A 20,049-nucleotide genomic window follows, 5' to 3' on the forward strand; every position below is an offset into this window, starting at 1 on the left:
CATTAAAATCGGCGCCCATGATTGCTTGCTGAGATTTTCGGCAAGGTTCTTTCCACCTTGTTGGTCAGATGAAGAGTCCACGGGGAAAGATTTGTGTGCACGTGCACCAGCCTACTCGGCTACTCGTACAGAGGATTGATCGATAGTAAAAGCATGTGCGGTTGCCAGCACTTCACGCATCACGGTAGGTTGTTTGTGTCACAGGCCCGCGTCGCCCTTCCGCTCGGCTCGGGCGGAAACTCTAGCCGCCGCCGTCTGAGCATGCCGATGGAAGTTCAGGGCACACGAGGAAGGCTGCGGCGGGGCTCGCTCCCTCTCCGGTCGTCCTTCTCCATCCCATCGTGACCTCTTGTCGGCGGCGGTCGGTAGGCTACGGGCTGCAGATCCGGCCCCTTCTGGTGTGCCCATGGCCGGCTCTAGTCGCCGAGGGTCCGCTTCTGGGGTCAGCGCGCGGCTTGCGTCTGGGCGGCGCGGTCGATGGCCGGTTGTGGCGGGCTCGTGGGTGACATGGCGCCACGGCTAGCGGCAGGTGCGTGGGCATTGTCGGCTCTTGGTGGAGTCGTGGCCGGTCCCCGGGTCTGCGGCGGTCTCATCGTCGCCACCCCTTCCCTCTAACATGCTGGCGGTGGGCGTTTGCGCGTTGCCTGCCTCTTCGGGTCATTGCGCCCCCACCTCGGTGGCGGCGACGCCGGAATCATGGCCGGTGGGATCGGTTTCGGCCAGGGCCGGCTCTGACTGTTTGGTGGCCCGGCGCGGAATAAAAAAATCAAGACCCCATCACCATAAAATACAAAATACTGGATCAGAGGCTCGAGCCCGGAGCTGCGTTTCCATTTGTTCTGGATCAGAACAGGAGCCCAGAACGAAGGTTGAGGTTTCGAGTTGGGCTGATTGTGATAGCCCAGGATCGCGTCGCGTCTTCTCGGAGCGTTTTTTTTCTTCTCTTTCTTTCTAGTAGTAGCACGCAGCCCGTAGTGGAACCCGATTCCACCGTCAATTCTATATATTTTTCGGAAGATTTTTTCTTCTTCTCCACTTTCCACTATTTAAGATTCGTGCAACAATCTACATTCATTGGATCTATCCAGTCCAACCCTAACCCTCCCGTTCCCCATCCCCTCCCGTGACCCGCCGCCACAGGGGACCGCGCCGCTGCCTGCACCCGCCGTCGCGGCCTTTCTGTGCGCCGCCGCCGCCACCTGCAACCGCCGCCGCCGCTCCTGCGCACCGCCAGCTCCACGCGCCGCTGCCGCGCCCTGCTGCCGCTCCTGCGCGCTGCCTGCTCCACGCCGCTGGCCCGCCCCGCCGCCGGCCCCCACCGCCGGAGAAGAAAGTGGTAATGTTGAGTTCCAACATTTTCAAAATACCGTTTCAACATTTTCAAAATACTAATTTAATATTTTTAAAATATTAGTCCAATATTTTTAAAATACTAGTTTAATATTAATTGGGTTTTAATGGACTTTATAGATGATTTGATTAATCATCTTCCATAAGATGTATAGGAGCCCCCGGTTCCACTGCATGCTCTGACGTCTGCAGGACGTAAGCACGTACCGCAGCGGAGCAGTAGTTATCCCCAGCACCTGCACACCGGTCCGGACTTGGAGAACTCGAGGTTGATTTTTTTTAAATATAAAAAAGAAAAAATCGCGAGGTTTCGAGCTGGGCTGATTGTGATAGCCCATGATCGCGTCGCGTCTTCTCGGAGCATTTTTTTCTTCTCTTTCTAGTAGTAGCACGCGGCCCGTAGTGGAACTCGATTCCACCGCCAATTCTATATATCTTTCGGAAGATTTTTTTCTCCACCTTCCACTATTTGAGATTCGTGCAACAATCTACATTCATTGGATCTGCCCAGTCCAACCCTAACCCTCCCGTTCCCCATCCCCTCCCGTGCACCCGCCGCCATAGGGGACCGCGCCGCTGCCTGCACCCGCCGTCGCGGCCTTCCTGCGCGCCGCCGCCGCCACCTGCAACCACCTCGCCGCTCCTGCGCGCCGTCGCCGCCTGCAACTGCCGCCGCCGCTCCTACGCACCGCCAGCTCCACGCGCTGCTGCCGCGCCCCGCCGCCGCCGCTCCAGCGCGCTGCCTGCTCCACGCCGCTGGCCCGCTGCCCTGCCCCGCCGCCGGCCACCACCGCCGGAGAAGAAAGTGGTAATGTTGAGTTCCAATATTTTCAAAATACCATTTCAACATTTTCAAAATACTAATTTAATATTTTTAAAATATTAGTCCAATATTTTTAAAGTACTAGTTCAATATTAATTGGGTTTTAATGAGCTTTATAGATAATTTGCTTAATCATCTTCCACAAGATGTATAGAAGCCCCCTCTTCCACTGCATGCTCTGACGTCTGCAGGACGTAAGCACGCACCGCAGCCGTAAGCAACGTACCGCATTGGCGTCACTGCTTTCGATCGCGCGGATGCGTGCGCTACGCTGCGTGTGCCCGATGCCGATGCGTCAACGCCCCGTGGGAAAATTTGTTGGCGCCGGAAGAGCAGGGTCGTCATCCCCAGCACCTGCACACCGGTCCGGACTTGGAGAACTCGAGGTTGGTTTTCCTTGTGTTGGGAAAAATAGTTACAGTACAATCTGGGACAACGAAATTCTATCCGTAATTCGAACTTTTACCCTCGCACGCACATACTGACACACACTTGTAACCTCTGCGACCTTCTACTGTACCACACATCTCAGGTTAATCTGGGAACGAGTTTCTAAATCCCTGAATAAGTACGTACGACACGTTTACTTTGTGTTACCCAGTGCGAGGTTAATCAATGGATGAGCGCGCTCGATTTTTAAGATATGTGGCTAGTTTCTTAATTTGTTTTTTCTTTTTGCAACGTAACAATGAACAAAGTTACACATTGCTGAGGGTGCAGATAACTGGAACACTTTCAGGTCTAAAAAAACCAATCCCCTAATCTACTGGAAAAAATTCCTCACATGATATTGGTTGCACCTTAAATCCCTTGTATGCCACTGTGAGTGACGGTGGGGGAACTTGCGTGTCATAGACACAACGATTATATATGAGGGACTACAATGCATTTTGCTCCCTTGACAATCCAAACATTGTAATCCAGCATGCACAGGCGCAAGACATAGGTGATCAGTCAAGAACATCCCTACTTAAGGGTCTAATTTGTCATCTCTTATTCGTGTAAATTGGCACTTTAACAAAGAGTCGGGCAGTACGGCAGTCTGAAAGCTCACGTGCGGCTGGTTCTGCAGAAGAGGCGAAACACGGCTGTATACAATGAACCTGCGTGCGCGAGAAAATAGACCATGGCCGATTGGCCGCTTTTGCCGCACACACACGAGTCAAGGCTGGATGACGAGAAGGGTGACGCCGGGCCAGGGATCGGAACAATCTGGACACTTTGACACTTGAGAAAGAAAACGGCCGGCGAAGCAAAAAAGGGAAGCCAGTAAGCATCACACCTGGAGCACCACCCCGACACGTATAAATACGGGCTGCCCTGCTGGAGAGAGGCAGAAGCATCATCAAGCAAGAAGCAGAGCTAGCTAGCGAAGCAAGGTGCAAGCAGAGCCCAGAGCAGAGAGAGAGCCAGCGAGCAGCCGCGGCGTTCCCGTGCGAAGAATCTCCGGCACGCCGGCGACGGAGGCCGATCAGGCAGGCAAGATGGGGCACCAAGAAGCCGCCAAGGAGGTGATCCCGCTGATGACGCCGTACAAGATGGGCCAGTTCCATCTCTCCCACCGGGTGGTGCTCGCGCCGCTCACGCGCTGCCGCTCCTACGGCAACGTGCCGCAGCCGCACGCCGCCGTCTACTACTCGCAGCGCGCCACCAGGGGCGGCCTCCTCATCGCCGAGGCCACGGGCGTGTCCGCCACCGCGCAGGGGTACCCGGAGACCCCCGGCATCTGGACGCCGGAGCAGGTCGAGGCCTGGAAGCCCATCGTCGACGCCGTCCACCGCAAGGGCGGCATCTTCTTCTGCCAGATCTGGCACGTCGGCAGAGTCTCCACCAACGGTGAGTTTCCAACTACCATCCTATCATTGATCCTATCCTTGCCAGTGATTGCTTGGTCTGTTGCTGATCGGTTACTGATTTTTTTTCCTTTCGGCTCAATTGGCAGAGCTCCAGCCTGACGGGCAGGCGCCCATCTCGAGCACGGACAAGCAGATTTCCTACGGCAACGTGCCGCAGCCGCACGCCGCCCTGTACTACTCGAAGCCGCGCCGGCTGGAGACCGAGGAGATCCGGGGGGTCGTCGACGACTTCCGGCGCGCCGCGCGGAACGCCATCGAGGCCGGCTTCGACGGCGTGGAGATCCACGGCGCACACGGGTACCTCCTCGAGCAGTTCATGAAGGACAGTGCCAACGACCGCGGCGACGAGTACGGCGGGAGCCTCGAGAACCGGTGCCGCTTCGCCGTGGAGGTCATCGACGCCGTCGTCGGCGAGGTGGGCGCGCACCGCGTCGGCATCAGGCTGTCGCCCTCCGCGGACTACATGGACTGCGTGGATTCCGACCCGGTGGCGCTGGGGCACTACATGGTTCAGCAGCTCAACAGGCACGAGGGCTTCCTCTACTGCCACATGGTAGAGCCTCGGATGGCCATCGTCGACGGCCGCAGGCAGATCCCTCACAGGCTCTTGCCGTTCCGGAAGGCGTTCAATGGCACGTTCATAGCAGCCGGCGGGTATGATCGGGAGGAAGGCAACAAGGTTGTGGAGGAAGGCTACACCGATCTCGTTGCTTACGGGAGGCTCTTCTTGGCTAACCCGGACCTTCCCAGGAGGTTCGAGCTGAATGCGCCATTGAACAAATATGACCGCTCCACCTTCTATACGCAAGACCCAGTTATTGGCTACACGGATTACCCTTTTCTTGATGAAGATCACAACAGCAGCAAGTTAAGTACTCAGAAGCTTAACATGTAGTAGTTCATGGAGCGATCAAAACTGATAAGGTGCATGATTCATGCAACATGATTTCATCAATGGTCTCCATCATTCTTCATTGATTTTTGTGGGCATGTGTTAGGGACAGTACATCTATCATCTGTGTTTGTTTCATTCTGTACTTGTGTGAGATGAATCTCCTCAAATTATTAAGAAAATTTCAATCCAAGCACAATCACGTTGGTCATCAATTTGAGCAGGATTCTGAATGGCTAGATAATTAAATTCAGTAGGGGCCTTGCCGCTTTTGTTTCCAAAAAAATAAACGTGAGCAGGATAGTAAAATGCATGCAACACGAGTTCTTCATTATTTTTCTTCAATCTTCATGGATTTTGTGGCAGAGGTGATACATATATGGAATATGTTGTTGTTTCATCTACTCTATAGTGGTTTCGTTTTAGTTTATCCATTCACATAGTACTACGTTTTGGTCATCCATTGAATATACTCATTTTTGCGGGTATCAATGAATGGTGAAGAGAATATTAATTTGGCCAACAACAACATAACTTTTTGTCGCAAGCGAGTTGGGGTAGGCTAGAGATGAAACCCAAAAGACATAAATGTCACGGTTCAGGCACGCTAATAGCTAGTCTTGAAGCGCTCCTATCCAAAGCTACCTCTTTAGAGATATTCCAATCCTTAAAGTCTCTCTTAACCGATTTGTCCCAAGTTAGTTTAGGTCTACCTCTACCCCCTTTACATTATCGACACGTTTTAGAACCCCACTACGCACCGGGGCCTCAGGAGGCCTCCGTTGGACATGTCCAAACCATCTCAACTAAGTTCCTCCTCAATTGGTGCCACCCCGACCCTATCACGAATAACTTTATTCCGGACTCTATCCCTTCTTGTGTGCCTGCAAAACCACCGCAACATCCGCATCTCTGCTACACTCCGTTGCTAGACATGTCGCCTTTTTGTATGCCAACATTCAGCACCGTATAACATCGCCGGGCGAATCATTGTCCTATAGAATTTACCTTTTAGCTTTTGTGGCACCCTCCTGTTATAGAGGATGCTAGAAACTTGACGCCATTTCAACCAGCCAGCTGAAATTCTATGCCTAACATCTTCATCAATGTCGCCATCCTTTTGTAGCATCGATCCTAAATACCCAAAAGTATCCTTCTGGGCCACCACTTGCCCATTGAGACTAACGCCTCCACCCTCACGCCTAGTCGCGCTAAAATCGCACATCATGTACTCGGTCTTGGTCCTACTAAGTCTGAACCCTTTTGACTCTAACGTGCGTCTCCACAGCTCTAACTTCCTATTAACCCTTGTCATACTCTTGTCAACTAGCACCACATCATCAGCAAAGAATACACCAAGGGATATCATCTTATATGTCCCTTGTGACCTCATCCATCACCAAAGCAAATAAATAAGGGCTCAATGTTGACCCCTGATGTAGGCCTATATTAATAGGAAAGTGTGGTGTCACCATCATATGTCCGGACAAACTTCATCGCATCCTTGTACATATCCTTGATGAGAATAATGTATTTATTTGGGACTTTGTGCTTCTCCAAGGCCCACCACATGACATTTCTCGGTACTTTGTCATACGTCTTCTCGAGGTCAATAAAGACCATGTGCAAGTCCTTCTTCTGCTCCTTATATTTCTCCATCAATTGTCGTATTAAGAAAATCGCCTCCATGGTCGACCTTCCAGGCATGAACCCAAATTAGTTTTGGGTCACACTTGTCACTCTTCTTAGGCAGTGCTCGATTACCCTCTCCCAGAGCTTCATCGTATGGCTCATCAGCTTAATCCCACGGTAGTTAGTACAATTGATGGTCCGATGTTTTGGTTCTCTATCTCTTCTGACTCATCTTGCTCAACATAGTTGGTCTCTCTTCGAATACTTGGAGTTGCTTGATCTGCACCATGTTGGATTTCATTTTGTGTCTTCTCCCGGGTTTGAACAAGAATGGCCAGAGGCCACCCACACTCTAGAGCTGATTGCATGTAGTTCTGCCAGTCATCAGTGCTGTGTATCATCATCAATTCCCATAAATCACTTTCTACGTCCCAATTAACAAGAGATTGGACGGTCATCACATGTGTCTCCGGATCAACACGGAACCCACGCTGCAGCCACTTATATATGGAACCAAAACTCCTCTCCAGAGGTTTATCTATGGCGCTAGATGTGCACTTAAAGGCATAAAGTTCTACTCCATTTGGCCAATACAAAACATTGTAGTCACCAAAAAAATACTTGAAACTGCATCTTGCTCGACATATCTGTATATCACGGAATACTTATCGAGTTATACTCTTTACTTCACTACCTTATTGAATAATCCGTAAAAACTAAGTATGGATTTCAACTACAACATATAAGTATTCATAACTACGTGATGACACTCAAATTCTATAATGCTTATGTGAAATTCTATTCTAAATCGTAATTAATTTATAAACACGTCTCTAATAGTACTGCAATTGTGATAATAAACGCGTAGTACTAATTTTCTAAACTAACTTAGTACTACGTAACTAAAGTATTATTAAACTCCTACTTAAATGGTTCTACTATAGCACTAATTAAATTAAATTACTCTACAATACCAATGGAAAAATACATAAGTTAAATGTAATTACCTGCAGATCACAAGTGCGCAATCTGGCAGGGCTTCGCCGCTTCCCTTCTCCTCACCCCTCTTTTTTTTCTGAATTTTTGGTGAAATTTTTGGGCTCAAATGAGGATGGAATGGGGGTCAAGGGCTTATATAGAGGGGGTACACCCGGTCGCGCGAGGGGGGGTGACAGGCCCCCCTGCGCGCCTGTGGGCGGGGCACCCCCAGTCGCCCGAGGGGGGGGGGGCGACAGGCCCCCTGCACCCGCACGCTCCCGGCCAGAGACTTATTTGCAAATTGGAAGAAAAAAATTACAAACAGGTCATGTCTCCTCTTGGGTTGGCGACCGGGGTATAATTTCGAAAGTTTTCGAAACGGACATATATTTTTGAAATTTTGATTTTTTTTAAATATAAAAAAGAAAAAATCGCGAGGTTACGAGCTGGGCTGATTGTGATAGCCCATGATCGCGTCGCGTCTTCTCGGAGCGTTTTTTCTTCTCTTTCTAGTAGTAGCACGCGGCCTGTAGTGGAACTCGATTCCACCGCCAATTCTATATATCCTTCGGAAGATTTTTTTTCTTCTCCACCTTCCACTATTTGACATTCGTGCAACAATCTACATTCATTGGATCTACCCAGTCCAACCCTAACCCTCCCGTTCCCCATCCCCTCCCGTGCACCCGCCGCCATAGGGGACCGCGCCGCTGCCTGCACCCGCCGTTGCGGCCTTCCTGCGCGCCGCCGCCGCCACCTGCAACCACCTCGCCGCTCCTGCGCGCCGTCGCCGCCTGCAACCGCCGCCGCCGCTCCTGCGCACCGCCAGCTCCACGCGCCGCTGCCGCGCCCCGCCGCCGGCCACCGCCGCCGCCGCTCCTGCGCGCTGCCTGCTCCACGCCGCTGGCCCGCTGCCCTGCCCTGCCGCCGGCCACCACCGCCGGAGAAGAAAGTGGTAATGTGAGTTCCAACATTTTCAAAATACCGTTTCAACATTTTCAAAATACTAATTTAATATTTTTAAAATATTAGTCCAACATTTTTAAAATACTAGTTTAATATTAATTGGATTTTAATAGACTTTATAGATGATTTGCTTAATCATCTTCCACAAGATGTATAGGAGCCCCTGTTCCACTGCATGCTCTGACGTCTGCGGGACGTAAGCACGTACCGCAGCGGAGCAGTAGTACCGCAGCCGTAAGCAACGTACCGCATTGGCGTCACTGCTTTCGATCGCGCGGATGCAGCGCTACGCTGCGTGTGCCCGATGCGTCAACGCGACGACGCCCGTGGGAAAATTTGTTGGCGCCGGAAGAGCAGGGTCGTTATCCCCAGCACCTGCACACCGGTCCGGACTTGGAGAACTCGAGGTTGGTTTTCTTTGTGTTGGGAAAAATAGTTACAGTACAATCTGGGACAACGAAATTCTATCCGTAATTCGAATTTTTACCCTCGCACGCACATACTGACACACACTTGTAACCTCTGCGACCTTCTACTGTACCACACATCTCAGGTTAATCTGGGAACGAGTTTCTAAATCCCTGAATAAGTACGTACGACATGTTTACTTTGTGTTACCCAGTGTGAGGTTAATCAATGGATGAGCGCGCTCGATTTTTAAGATATGTGGCTAGTTTCTTAATTTGTTTTTTCTTTTTGCAACGTAACAATGAACACAGTTACACATTGCTGAGGGTGCAGATAACTGGAACACTTTCCGGTCTAAAAAAACTAATCCAATAATCTACTGGAAAAAAATTCCTCACATGATATTGGTTGCACCATAAATCCCTTGTATGCCACTGTGAGTGACGGTGGGGGAACTTGCGTGTCATAGACACAACGATTATATATGAGGGACTACAATGTATTTTGCTCCCTTGACAATCCAAACATTGTAATCCAGCATGCACAGGCGCAAGACATAGGTGATCAGTCAAGAACATCCCTACTTAAGGGTCTAATTTGTCATCTCTTATTCGTGTAAATTGGCACTTTAACAAAGAGTCGGGCAGTACGGCAGTCTGAAAGCTCACGTGCGGCTGGTTCTGCAGAAGAGGCGAAACACGGCTGTATACAATGAACCTGCGTGCGCGAGAAAATAGACCATGGCCGATTGGCCGCTTTTGCCGCACACGCACGAGTCAAGGCTGGATGACGAGAAGGGTGACGCCGGGCCAGGGATCGGAACAATCTGGACACTTTGACACTTGAGAAAGAAAACGGCCGGCGAAGCAAAAAAGGGAAGCCAGTAAGCATCACACCTGGAGCACCTACCCCGACACGTATAAATACGGGCTGCCCTGCTGGAGAGAGGCAGAAGCATCATCAAGCAAGAAGCAGAGCTAGCTAGCGAAGCAAGGTGCAAGCAGAGCCCAGAGCAGAGAGAGAGCCAGCGAGCAGCCGCGGCGTTCCCGTGCGAAGAATCTCCGGCACGCCGGCGACGGAGGCCGATCAGGCAGGCAAGATGGGGCACCAAGAAGCCGCCAAGGAGGTGATCCCGCTGATGACGCCGTACAAGATGGGCCAGTTCCATCTCTCCCACCGGGTGGTGCTCGCGCCGCTCACGCGCTGCCGCTCCTACGGCAACGTGCCGCAGCCGCACGCCGCCGTCTACTACTCGCAGCGCGCCACCAGGGGCGGCCTCCTCATCGCCGAGGCCACGGGCGTGTCCGCCACCGCGCAGGGGTACCCGGAGACCCCCGGCATCTGGACGCCGGAGCAGGTCGAGGCCTGGAAGCCCATCGTCGACGCCGTCCACCGCAAGGGCGGCATCTTCTTCTGCCAGATCTGGCACGTCGGCAGAGTCTCCACCAACGGTGAGTTTCCAACTACCATCCTATCCTTGCCAGTGATTGCTTGGTCTGTTGCTGATCGGTTACTGATTTTTTCCTTTCGGCTCAATTGGCAGAGCTCCAGCCTGACGGGCAGGCGCCCATCTCGAGCACGGACAAGCAGATTTCCTACGGCAACGTGCCGCAGCCGCACGCCGCCCTGTACTACTCGAAGCCGCGCCGGCTGGGGACCGAGGAGATCCGGGGGGTCGTCGACGACTTCCGGCGCGCCGCGCGGAACGCCATCGAGGCCGGCTTCGACGGCGTGGAGATTCACGGCGCGCACGGGTACCTCCTCGAGCAGTTCATGAAGGACAGTGCCAACGACCGCGCCGACGAGTACGGCGGGAGCCTCGAGAACCGGTGCCGCTTCGCCGTGGAGGTCATCGACGCCGTCGTCGGCGAGGTGGGCGCGCACCGCGTCGGCATCAGGCTGTCGCCCTCCGCGGACTACATGGACTGCGTGGATTCCGACCCGGTGGCGCTGGGGCACTACATGGTTCAGCAGCTCAACAGGCACGAGGGCTTCCTCTACTGCCACATGGTAGAGCCTCGGATGGCCATCGTCGACGGCCGCAGGCAGATCCCTCACAGGCTCTTGCCGTTCCGGAAGGCGTTCAATGGCACGTTCATAGCAGCCGGCGGGTATGATCGGGAGGAAAGCAACAAGGTTGTGGAGGAAGGCTACACCGATCTCGTTGCTTACGGGAGGCTCTTCTTGGCTAACCCGGACCTTCCCAGGAGGTTCGAGCTGAATGCGTCATTGAACAAATATGACCGCTCCACCTTCTATACGCAAGACCCAGTTATTGGCTACACGGATTACCCTTTTCTTGATGAAGATCACAACAGCAGCAAGTTAAGTACTCAGAAGCTTAACATGTAATAGTTCATGGAGCGATCAAAACTGATAAGGTGCATGATTCATGCAACATGATTTCATCAATGGTCTCCATCATTCTTCATTGATTTTTGTGGGCATGTGTTAGGGACAGTACATCTATCATCTGTGTTTGTTTCATTCTGTACTTGTGTGAGATGAATCTCCTCAAATTATTAAGAAAATTTCAATCCAAGCACAATCACGTTGGTCATCAATTTGAGCAGGATTCTGAATGGCTAGATAATTAAATTCAGTAGGGGCCTTGCCGCTTTTGTTTCCGAAAAATTAAACGTGAGCAGGATAGTAAAATGCATGCAACACGAGTTCTTCATTATTTTTCTTCAATCTTCATGGATTTTGTGGCAGAGGTGATACATATATGTAATATGTTGTTGTTTCATCTATACTCTATAGTGGTTTCGTTTTAGTTTATCCATTCACATAGTACTACGTTTTGGTCATCTATTGAATATACTCATTTTTGCGGGTATCAATGAAAGGTGAACAGAATATTAATTTGGCCAACAACAACAACATAGTTTTTTGTCGCAAGCGAGTTGTGGTAGGTTAGAGATGAAACATAAAAGACACAAAGGTCACGGTTCAGGCACGTTAATAGCTAGTCTTGAAGCGCTCATATCCAAAACTACCTCTTTAGAGATATTCCAATCCTTAAAGTCTCTCTTAACCGACTTGTCCCAACTTAGTTTAGGTCTACCTCTACCCCTTTACATTATCGACACGTTTTAGAACCCCACTACGCACCGGCGCCTCAGGAGGCCTCCGTTGGACATGTCCAAACCATCTCAACTAAGTTTCTCCGCAATTGGTGCCACCCCGACCCTATCATGAATAACTTTGTTCCGGACTCTATCCCTTCTTGTGTGCCCGCATAACCACCGCAACATCCGCATCTCTGCTACACTCCGTTGCTGGACATATCGCCTTTTTGTATGCCAACATTCAGCACCGTATAACATCGCCGGGCGAATCATTGTCCTATAGAATTTACTTTTTAGCTTTTGTGGCACTCTCATGTCACAGAGGATGCTAGAAACTTGATGCCATTTCAACCAGCCAGCTGAAATTCTATACCTAACATCTTCATCAATGTCGCCATCTTTTTATAGCATCGATCCTAAATACCCAAAAGTATCATTCTGGGCCACCACTTGCCCATCGAGACTAACGTCTCCACCCTCATGCCTAGTCGCGCTGAAATCACACATCATGTACTCGGTCTTGGTCCTACTAAGTCTGAACCCTTTCGACTCTAACGTGCGTCTCCACAGCTCTAACTTCCTATTAACCCTTGCCCTACTCTTGTCAACTAGCACCATATCATCAGCAAAGAATACACCAAGGGATATCATCTTGTATGTTCCTTGTGACCTCATCCATCACCAAAGCAAATAAATAAGGGCTCAATGTTGACCCCTGATGTAGGCCTATATTAATAGAAAAGTGTGGTGTCACCATCATATGTCCGGACAAACTTCATCGCATCCTTGTACATATCCTTGATGAGAATAATGTATTCAGTTGGGACTTTGTGCTTCTCCAAGGCCCACCACATGACATTTCTCGGTACTTTGTCATACGTCTTCTCGAGGTCAATAAAGACCATGTGCAAGTACTTCTTCTGCTCCTTATATCTCTCCATCAATTGTCGTATTAAGAAAATCGCCTCCATGGTCGACCTTTCAGGCATGAACCCAAATTAGTTTTGGGTCACACTTGTCACTCTTCTTAGGCAGTGCTCGATTACCCTCTCCAAGAGCTTCATCGTATGGCTCATCAGCTTAATCCCACGGTAGTTAGTACAACTTTGAACATCTCCTTTTTTTAAAGATCGGTACTAATATACTTCTCCTCCATTCTTCAGGCATCTTGTTTGACCGAAAAATGAGGTTAAAAAGCTTAGTTGACCATACTAGTTTGGCCAGTGAAAAAAATGGTGGATGGGAACAAATATTTATTTTGAATCTTTGACTTGAGTACAATTTGGATAAACTTGTGAAATTCAGTTGTTGGTAAATGGCCTTAAAATTTGACTTGAATAATCTAAGAGTTGGGCTCTAATTTTATACAATTTTAAGCTAAGAATATATAAGTGACAAGTTGGATGTGAATAGACCACTAGGACTATCCCTGGTGACTAAACTAGATCAAGCAATGCAACTAGACTAATTTGAACATGAGTCAATTAAAATAACCGTGTGTTGGACTAAGCTTGTTGTGACTTCTTTTATATCTTCAGGTTGTATATAACAAGGAATCTACTCCATAGAGTTTGAAATTGGTCAACCAAAGCAATTTAAAGTTTACACACATACGAACATCAGTACATTTCCCCTAGGAAGTTTGACTGACTAAATCCACACACATTTGTAAACTGCTTCATAAAATTACTGTGGCAAACAAACATGAGAAAGGCAACACTACATAACCCACATTATTTGTCCCTGTACATGATATCTCATTGAAATCTTTTATGAGAAACCAGTGGCGAATCTAGATTGAACAAGTAGAGGGGGCTCATGTTAACTCTCTTCTTCTTTCTCTCATTCTCTTCCTCTTCCTCCCCTCTTTCTCTTCATTGTTTCATCCCAAAAATGATGAGAGGGTTTAGGGGGGTATCCATGTATCTTGAGGAGGTAGGGGGGCTTATCCCCCTAGCCCCCCATGTAGATCCGCCCCTGTGAGAAACCATTAATATAAAAGTCATTCGAAATGAAGGGCGATGCTATTTTCCATACGCCTGAATATAATTGTAATTTCAAGCCACAAACATAATCGATATGTTTCCTCATGCCCACACGCCCATATCCATCTCCGAGTGCTCCGCCAGATTTGCTCCCACTGCCGTGCCGCCCTAGTGCTACTTCATTTTGGTTGCCCTACTGCCAACACCGCTCCACCACCTCCTGCCACTCTATCAGCCTCTCCTACAAGTTTGTTTCTAGCCTAGGACACCAAGAGTCCGGAAACCCCGAGAAACCAACTCTTCTTGAGTAAAGAACCGTCTAATTTGATACCGCTCTGAATAAGTTTCCTTCTTTTTTAGAAAAAAAGTAAAATGTTTTTCACTACTGGTGGAGACAGGAAATCCAATTCCACCATCGCGCGTTAGCAGGCTTCCTAGCGCGCGACGAGAAAGCGATGCAAGCTGCCTGGGCTTAGCGCGAGTGTCGTGTACTCGGTATTTTTACTTTCTATTATGTTATCTCTTGAGAAGTTTTTGTTTTGATAAATATTTCATTGAAATTATGCTAAAAAAGTTTCATGGGAAGTTGGATAGTGAACTTATGCGTAAAAGTTGTGCGAGAAGTTTTCCTAATAATATTATCGCGGAGTTATGCTAAAAAATATCCTCTGATAAGTTTCCAAAAAAAGGTATACATGTAAGTTGTATATCGTGAAAAGTTATTTTAAAGAATATCTTCTGAGAAGTTGACTGAAGTTATACTAAAAGTTTTGTGTATCACGAAAGTTTGCTGAAATATTCCCTGAGCAGGTGTTTGAAAAAAAATTATATGTAAAATTTTTGTGCATAAATTATAAGTTTCCAAAACTAGAAAGTTGCGGATGAAAAAAATTTCCTGAAAATGAAACTCAGTGGCCTGTCGCCTGTCGGAAATCATGCGCTAGCAGCCTTCCTGGTGCGCGTGCGCTGATTAGAAAAGGAATCGATTCCCTCTATACCATTGTGAAATATAGCTTATCCTCTATGTACCATTAAAAATTAGCATATCACTTCTATACCTAAATTCCACTAACTAAGCTGTTAAAGGGTAGAGTGAAAAAACAATAATGCCCCTAGCTAGGATAAGGCTCGCTCCCGCCGCAGCCCTCGCTCCCCGCCTGTTGCCGCGGCCCTTGGCACCCTCGGTCCTCGTCGGCCGCCGCGGCCCTTGCTCCTCCCCAGCCGCCATGGATGTGCTGTTGAGGATGTAGCATGGCGAGCCCGCTGCCGCCCCGATCCGGGTTCTGCTCCCCAGGAGTTGTTCACGCTAGGGCCCTCAGCGGCGGAGCAAGTCCACGCGCTCGCCGCGCGGAGCCGCAGCGGGGCGCGCGCTGCGCGGGGCCGCAGCTGGCCGCAACGGCGTGAGCCATTGCCGCAGCATGCAAGAGGGACGCGAGGCGCGCAGCAGACCGGCGGGAGGAGGCGGGGGGTTGGGGGCGCAGCAGGCCGGCGGGAGGGGGTGGGCAGGTGGGGGCGCAGTAGGGGCACAGCACGATCTGGGATGGGGCGTCACCGAAGGGTTGGAGTGGCCGGGTGGGATTTTTTTTAATCGATCTGGTGCCCATGCGATAGATACAGGGGTTAAAATGTCACAGCACAAAAGATTTGACGCCGTTAATATCAGATTTTAACGGTAATGGCACATAGGGAATGAGAAATTATAAAGTATGGTATAGAAGGGATGTACTAATTTTTAATGGTATATAGAGAATGAGTTATATTTTCCAATGGCATAGAGTGAATTAACTCACTGAGCCTCAGGGTCCGTCACCAACAGTTCCACGTCATGACCCGCAAGTAGGATTTCTATGGCCACGATTTTTCACGTACTAGTGACGTCACCTCTCGCTCATGACGATTGTCGACTGGCACCAAATTCAGCAGCCCGCCCGCCTCAAACGCGCGGTTTGTATGCATGCATACGGCGTCCCTTCCCTTCAGAGGCAAAGCTAACGTCATTGTGTCGTCGGCGTGAGAAGGAAAAAAAGGGCATCGTGTGGCTGCTAAGCTCCACATCGGAGACCAAGCGGATGACGGAGATGGTGACGGCTAAGCAGGGGGAGGGGAACCAACCAATCAACCGAATGTGGCAAAGTCAAAGGAAACGGCATCAGGTCTCGTGAGGGAAGATGCAAAGCCGTGACGCCGGCAGGGTCCACCCCAACGCGTATAAATACTCGAGCTAGCACCGCTGAACAAGTATGATCGTTCCACCTTCTACACGCAGGATCCTGTTGTTGGCTACACGGACTACCCGTTCCTTGACGAGGAGAACAATGGGCCAGCTGCAAATGATGCTTAATCATCCAGTTATTCGATTGTACTTAATAAAGTGCTTCGTTCTTGAGATCGAGGCACAAATTTAATTTGTTTTCGCTGTTCCTCCTAATTGTTGGTTTTCGTCGTATCCAGAATAAAATGTCAACTCGGTTTGACCATGTAGCCCTTACATTATCTTGTTCTTTAATTTCACCGTTAACAAATATGGTTGTTTCTTATTAGGTCCAGCTTTTCAGTTTGTTGTTCTCCTACATTAGGGAAAATAATGGTTGGTTCACGAAGCGTACTGGACAAGTCTGATATGTTCCTGAAAATGAAGTAGCAAGAGATGAAATTTAAAAAGGAATGGAGAGAATTTTCCAGGCAATGAAGAAACATCCGAACGTTAGCTTTTGTGTCACTTCGCCCTTCCAACATTACATTCGATCTGGGGCGGATCCACCAGTATGGCGAAGTCTGGCGCCCGCCATACTAGCCGCTGGTGAATACGCCCCTTGCCGGCTGCTGGCCATGGCGCAAGGATGGAGAGGCAGCCTGAATGTTTTTTTTTATAATGCAAAGCACAACTGCTTTAGACACTATTAGGAAAATCGCCCAAAACAAAGTCCTTTACATAGTCTGGGGCTCGGCTCATAAACACTTCAGAACCAGAGGACACAAACGCTCCATGGAAAGCTAAGCAATCTGCCACATTATTACAACTTCCATTACACATGGAGACGGTACAAAAAGAGAACTCTACATGCATAAAGGCATGTACAACCGTACTGACAGCTGCTGTTTTTTTTGTCACAAATAGACAGCTGAACAGACAGCTTATATAATGAGCTGTCTATTTAGCTGTCTACAAGGTGATTAATTCATCCTTCGTTATACAAACTCATGGTGATCTAGTGTATAATTGATCTTTGTAGCCATTTTATTGTATACATGAAAAAATATACAATGCATTCAAATAATTCATATGACTCTTAAAATAAGCATGTATATATACACATGAATACACGAATGAATGAAAATACATTCAGTTGGTGGCATTCAAATAAGCAATAGATGGCAGTTCAGTTGTCTATATATCTTTGCCCTTCTCAAAACTTGGCATTGATGTCCAGCTGCAGTTGTGCTTCCTCCCTGCTTTTCCTTGATCTGAAAAAAGAAATAAGTCCCTGTTAGTATGTGGTAAAGCAATACTGAGATCCTTGGCAAATTTATGGTAAAGCAATACTGCCTAGAAATAAGCATACTGAGATCCTTGGCAATCTATTATCTGCAAAATATCCATAGTTGCATTTGAGAATGCTTAATCTATTGACGACGAGTTCAAAACATAAAAACAACACAATCAGTCGGCTTGCAATCCTAGAGAAACAATAGTAAGATGGAGAGGACAATCAACAAAATTAGCACAACCCATTCTAATTTACAATTGACAGTAACATAAAGTCTATATTAGCTAGCCCATAGCACAAACAAACATCACATAGCTCAATTAGTAAACAAAACCGAGACACAAATCACAGAGACACAAACATATGATGGTATGAGTTGATTTTAAATGGCATAGCAGAGCCACGCACAAGTACTCAAGCAAGCAAGAGCAAGCAGGCACAGAGGAGCTAGCCGGAGCCATCGGCCAACACAAGCTAGCACAAGCAAGCACGGAGGCGCAGAGGAGCCGGAGCCATCGGCCAGCACAAGATAGAGCAAGCAAGCAGGGCGCCGCCGCCGCTCCCCCGCCGCCTTCCGCTTCTGCTTCGACGCCGCAGCAGCACCCCAGTGGGCTTCCGCTTCTGCGCCGCCGCCTTTGCCCTCCGCTCCCGCTGCGCCTTCGCCTTGAGCAGCTCCTGCACTGCCGCCGCCGCCCGCTTCTGTTCCTGGCTTCCTGCTGCAAGGTGTGGCCGCCGCCGCCGCCGCTCGCTTCTCTTGCTGCTAGGGTTGGCCGAAGGGGGATTTGGGGGAGGATTTCAATAGTGCTTGCCTGCTTGGAGGGGGATTTGGTGTGAGATTTGCCGCACAGGCAGCAAAAATCACCCACACTCGCATCGGATTCGCGACGCCGACCACGAACGGGAGCGGGTCGTACAACGGGGGGCGCGGAGTCGTCGATTCGCGTCGGAGCACGGGCCGCTACCGTAGACGAACGAGACGACGGCCGGGCTCTCTCTCCTCGCTGCCAGGTTTTTTTTTTTGCAAAAAATAGCCGCATGTCGACGGGTCTCGACAGCCCGTTGTACATGCCCGAATGTCTCATATCTTACGCACCAAACCACCAGTAGCACTCTGATCAATGCAGCTTGATTCGAGAGCAGAAGCAAGGACTGTAGCGTCCATCTCCAAGATTATTTGTGTCATACCAAGATGGGCTGCCTGAAGGATCCTCTTATATGTTGCAATAGCTTCATCTTGCAAGAATGGTGCTGCATAGGTGATATTACTCGCCCCTACAGCTAGAACTGTTGGAATTGATCTCTTGGCCCAATCCAACGATTGGGCCAAACCCTTGATGCGCCCTGATCGGGGGCGTCCAGCCCGTTATGGCTGGTGGGCCCCATCGCCAGCGCTATAAAGAAGAGGAGTGGGGCTCGGGGCGCGGCACCCAAAGTTCACCGCAGCCAGAACCCACTCCCACAATCCCTACCGATCTAGGGTTAGCGCGAGGTCGACAGGAAGCTCCGCCGCTGCCACCACGATGTTCTCCTCCGCCACTCCCGTCATCGGTCCGTGCTGGTGGAGGCCTGAAGGACGCCGGGATCTGCGCCGTCCACCGCCGCCGCTGTATGATTGCTTATCCGGCAAGTCCACCAGGGGTATGCCCGGCAGTAGATTTGTAGGTGAAGGGGGGATTCCAGAGCCAAGAGCTAGATGGTTGTGAGATGATGCTAGGGTATAGACAGGTTCGGGCCGCTCAGGAGCGTAATACCCTACGTCCTATATTGTGTGTATTGTATGAGCTTGATGATGAAAGAGATGAATATGTTCTATGGGTCTCCTCACGGCGCCTTTATAGGTCAGGTGCCGTGGGTTACAGGTAAGGGAGGATATCTACTCGGGTTGTTACATGGAATCAGGTTGGTGGAGATCCCTAGATATCCGGAATCCATATCCGCGCCTTGATCCTGATCCTCGAAAGAACCTTCCGACGTCCAGCCGAGTGCCTTTTCGCCGGGTAGTCGTGTAGAGTGGTCCTGGCCGAGTAGGTACCCAGTCGGGAGATAACTACTCGGCTGGGAGGTACTCGAATGTACCTCAGTCAGCCGCCGAATCCGCTCACCACCGACCCGGACTTCCTCGCTGCCATCGACTACATGGCGAACTAGAGTTCCTCCTCCACTACGCCGCCGCCGGCCGATGGTCTGCACTTCTCTACACGCCTCTCTCTCTCGTTCTTTGTACTAGATTTGGTATGAACAACTTGTATCTCTACTGAGCATGTTACCCCAATACCCGATTTGTACATCTAGTACGATCTGCTTAGAAACACAGAAACTTTGAATCTAACAAGAACCTCACCGCTATTGTCCCTTACAACAAAACCCCAACCGATCGGTTACTCGGATGGAAAGACCCATCAGAATTAATTTTGTAAATGTCTGTAGGGGTGGTTTCCAACTATTCCAGGCCACAACCGTTTCTTTCATCGCATTCCTCTCCAATTTTTCAAACTCCATCAGGAAATAACATACAACTATAAATCTCATTCGCACTCTGCATCCTCTCACCTTCGTTGGCCTTGTTTCTTGCTGACCTGGCAAAAGGGTGTCTAGCTGGA

At 49.6% G+C, this 20,049-nt stretch overlaps 2 protein-coding genes and 1 long non-coding RNA gene across 3 annotated transcripts; 2 read left to right on the forward strand and 1 right to left on the reverse strand.

The window, feature by feature from the left end:
* Nucleotides 1–3,511: 3,511 nt before the first annotated feature.
* LOC120703176 (12-oxophytodienoate reductase 1-like) lies at nt 3,512–5,136 on the forward strand. Its single transcript, XM_039987187.1, has 2 exons — nt 3,512–4,009; nt 4,116–5,136. Exons 1-2 carry the CDS (start codon nt 3,658–3,660, stop codon nt 4,922–4,924), a joined length of 1,161 nt encoding a protein of 386 aa, XP_039843121.1. The 5' UTR covers nt 3,512–3,657; the 3' UTR covers nt 4,925–5,136.
* A 4,698-nt stretch (nt 5,137–9,834) lies between these two features.
* LOC120703177 (12-oxophytodienoate reductase 1-like) lies at nt 9,835–11,530 on the forward strand. Its single transcript, XM_039987188.1, has 2 exons — nt 9,835–10,356; nt 10,449–11,530. The coding sequence occupies exons 1-2, from the start codon at nt 10,005–10,007 to the stop codon at nt 11,255–11,257; spliced, it is 1,161 nt and encodes a 386-aa protein (XP_039843122.1). The 5' UTR covers nt 9,835–10,004; the 3' UTR covers nt 11,258–11,530.
* Nucleotides 11,531–17,149: 5,619 nt separating this feature from the next.
* On the reverse strand, nt 17,150–18,604 carry LOC120703178. The gene is made up of 2 exons (XR_005686826.1): nt 17,858–18,604; nt 17,150–17,426 (listed from the first exon to the last, which is right to left on the reverse strand). It is a non-coding gene; the product is annotated as an uncharacterized LOC120703178 (long non-coding RNA).
* Nucleotides 18,605–20,049: the final 1,445 nt, after the last annotated feature.

This window comes from Panicum virgatum, chromosome 4K (assembly GCF_016808335.1).
Source record: "Panicum virgatum strain AP13 chromosome 4K, P.virgatum_v5, whole genome shotgun sequence".
Classification (NCBI taxonomy): domain Eukaryota; kingdom Viridiplantae; phylum Streptophyta; class Magnoliopsida; order Poales; family Poaceae; genus Panicum; species Panicum virgatum.

Bases quoted from the DNA above. Each gene is read 5' to 3' on its own strand.
- LOC120703176 (XM_039987187.1), top strand. From the start codon at position 3,658: ATGGGGCACCAAGAAGCCGCCAAGGAGGTGATCCCGCTGATGACGCCG. The intron at 4,010-4,115 runs GTGAGTTTCCAA...CTCAATTGGCAG, and splicing joins CGGCAGAGTCTCCACCAACG to AGCTCCAGCCTGACGGGCAG.
- LOC120703177 (XM_039987188.1), top strand. From the start codon at position 10,005: ATGGGGCACCAAGAAGCCGCCAAGGAGGTGATCCCGCTGATGACGCCG. The intron at 10,357-10,448 runs GTGAGTTTCCAA...CTCAATTGGCAG, and splicing joins CGGCAGAGTCTCCACCAACG to AGCTCCAGCCTGACGGGCAG.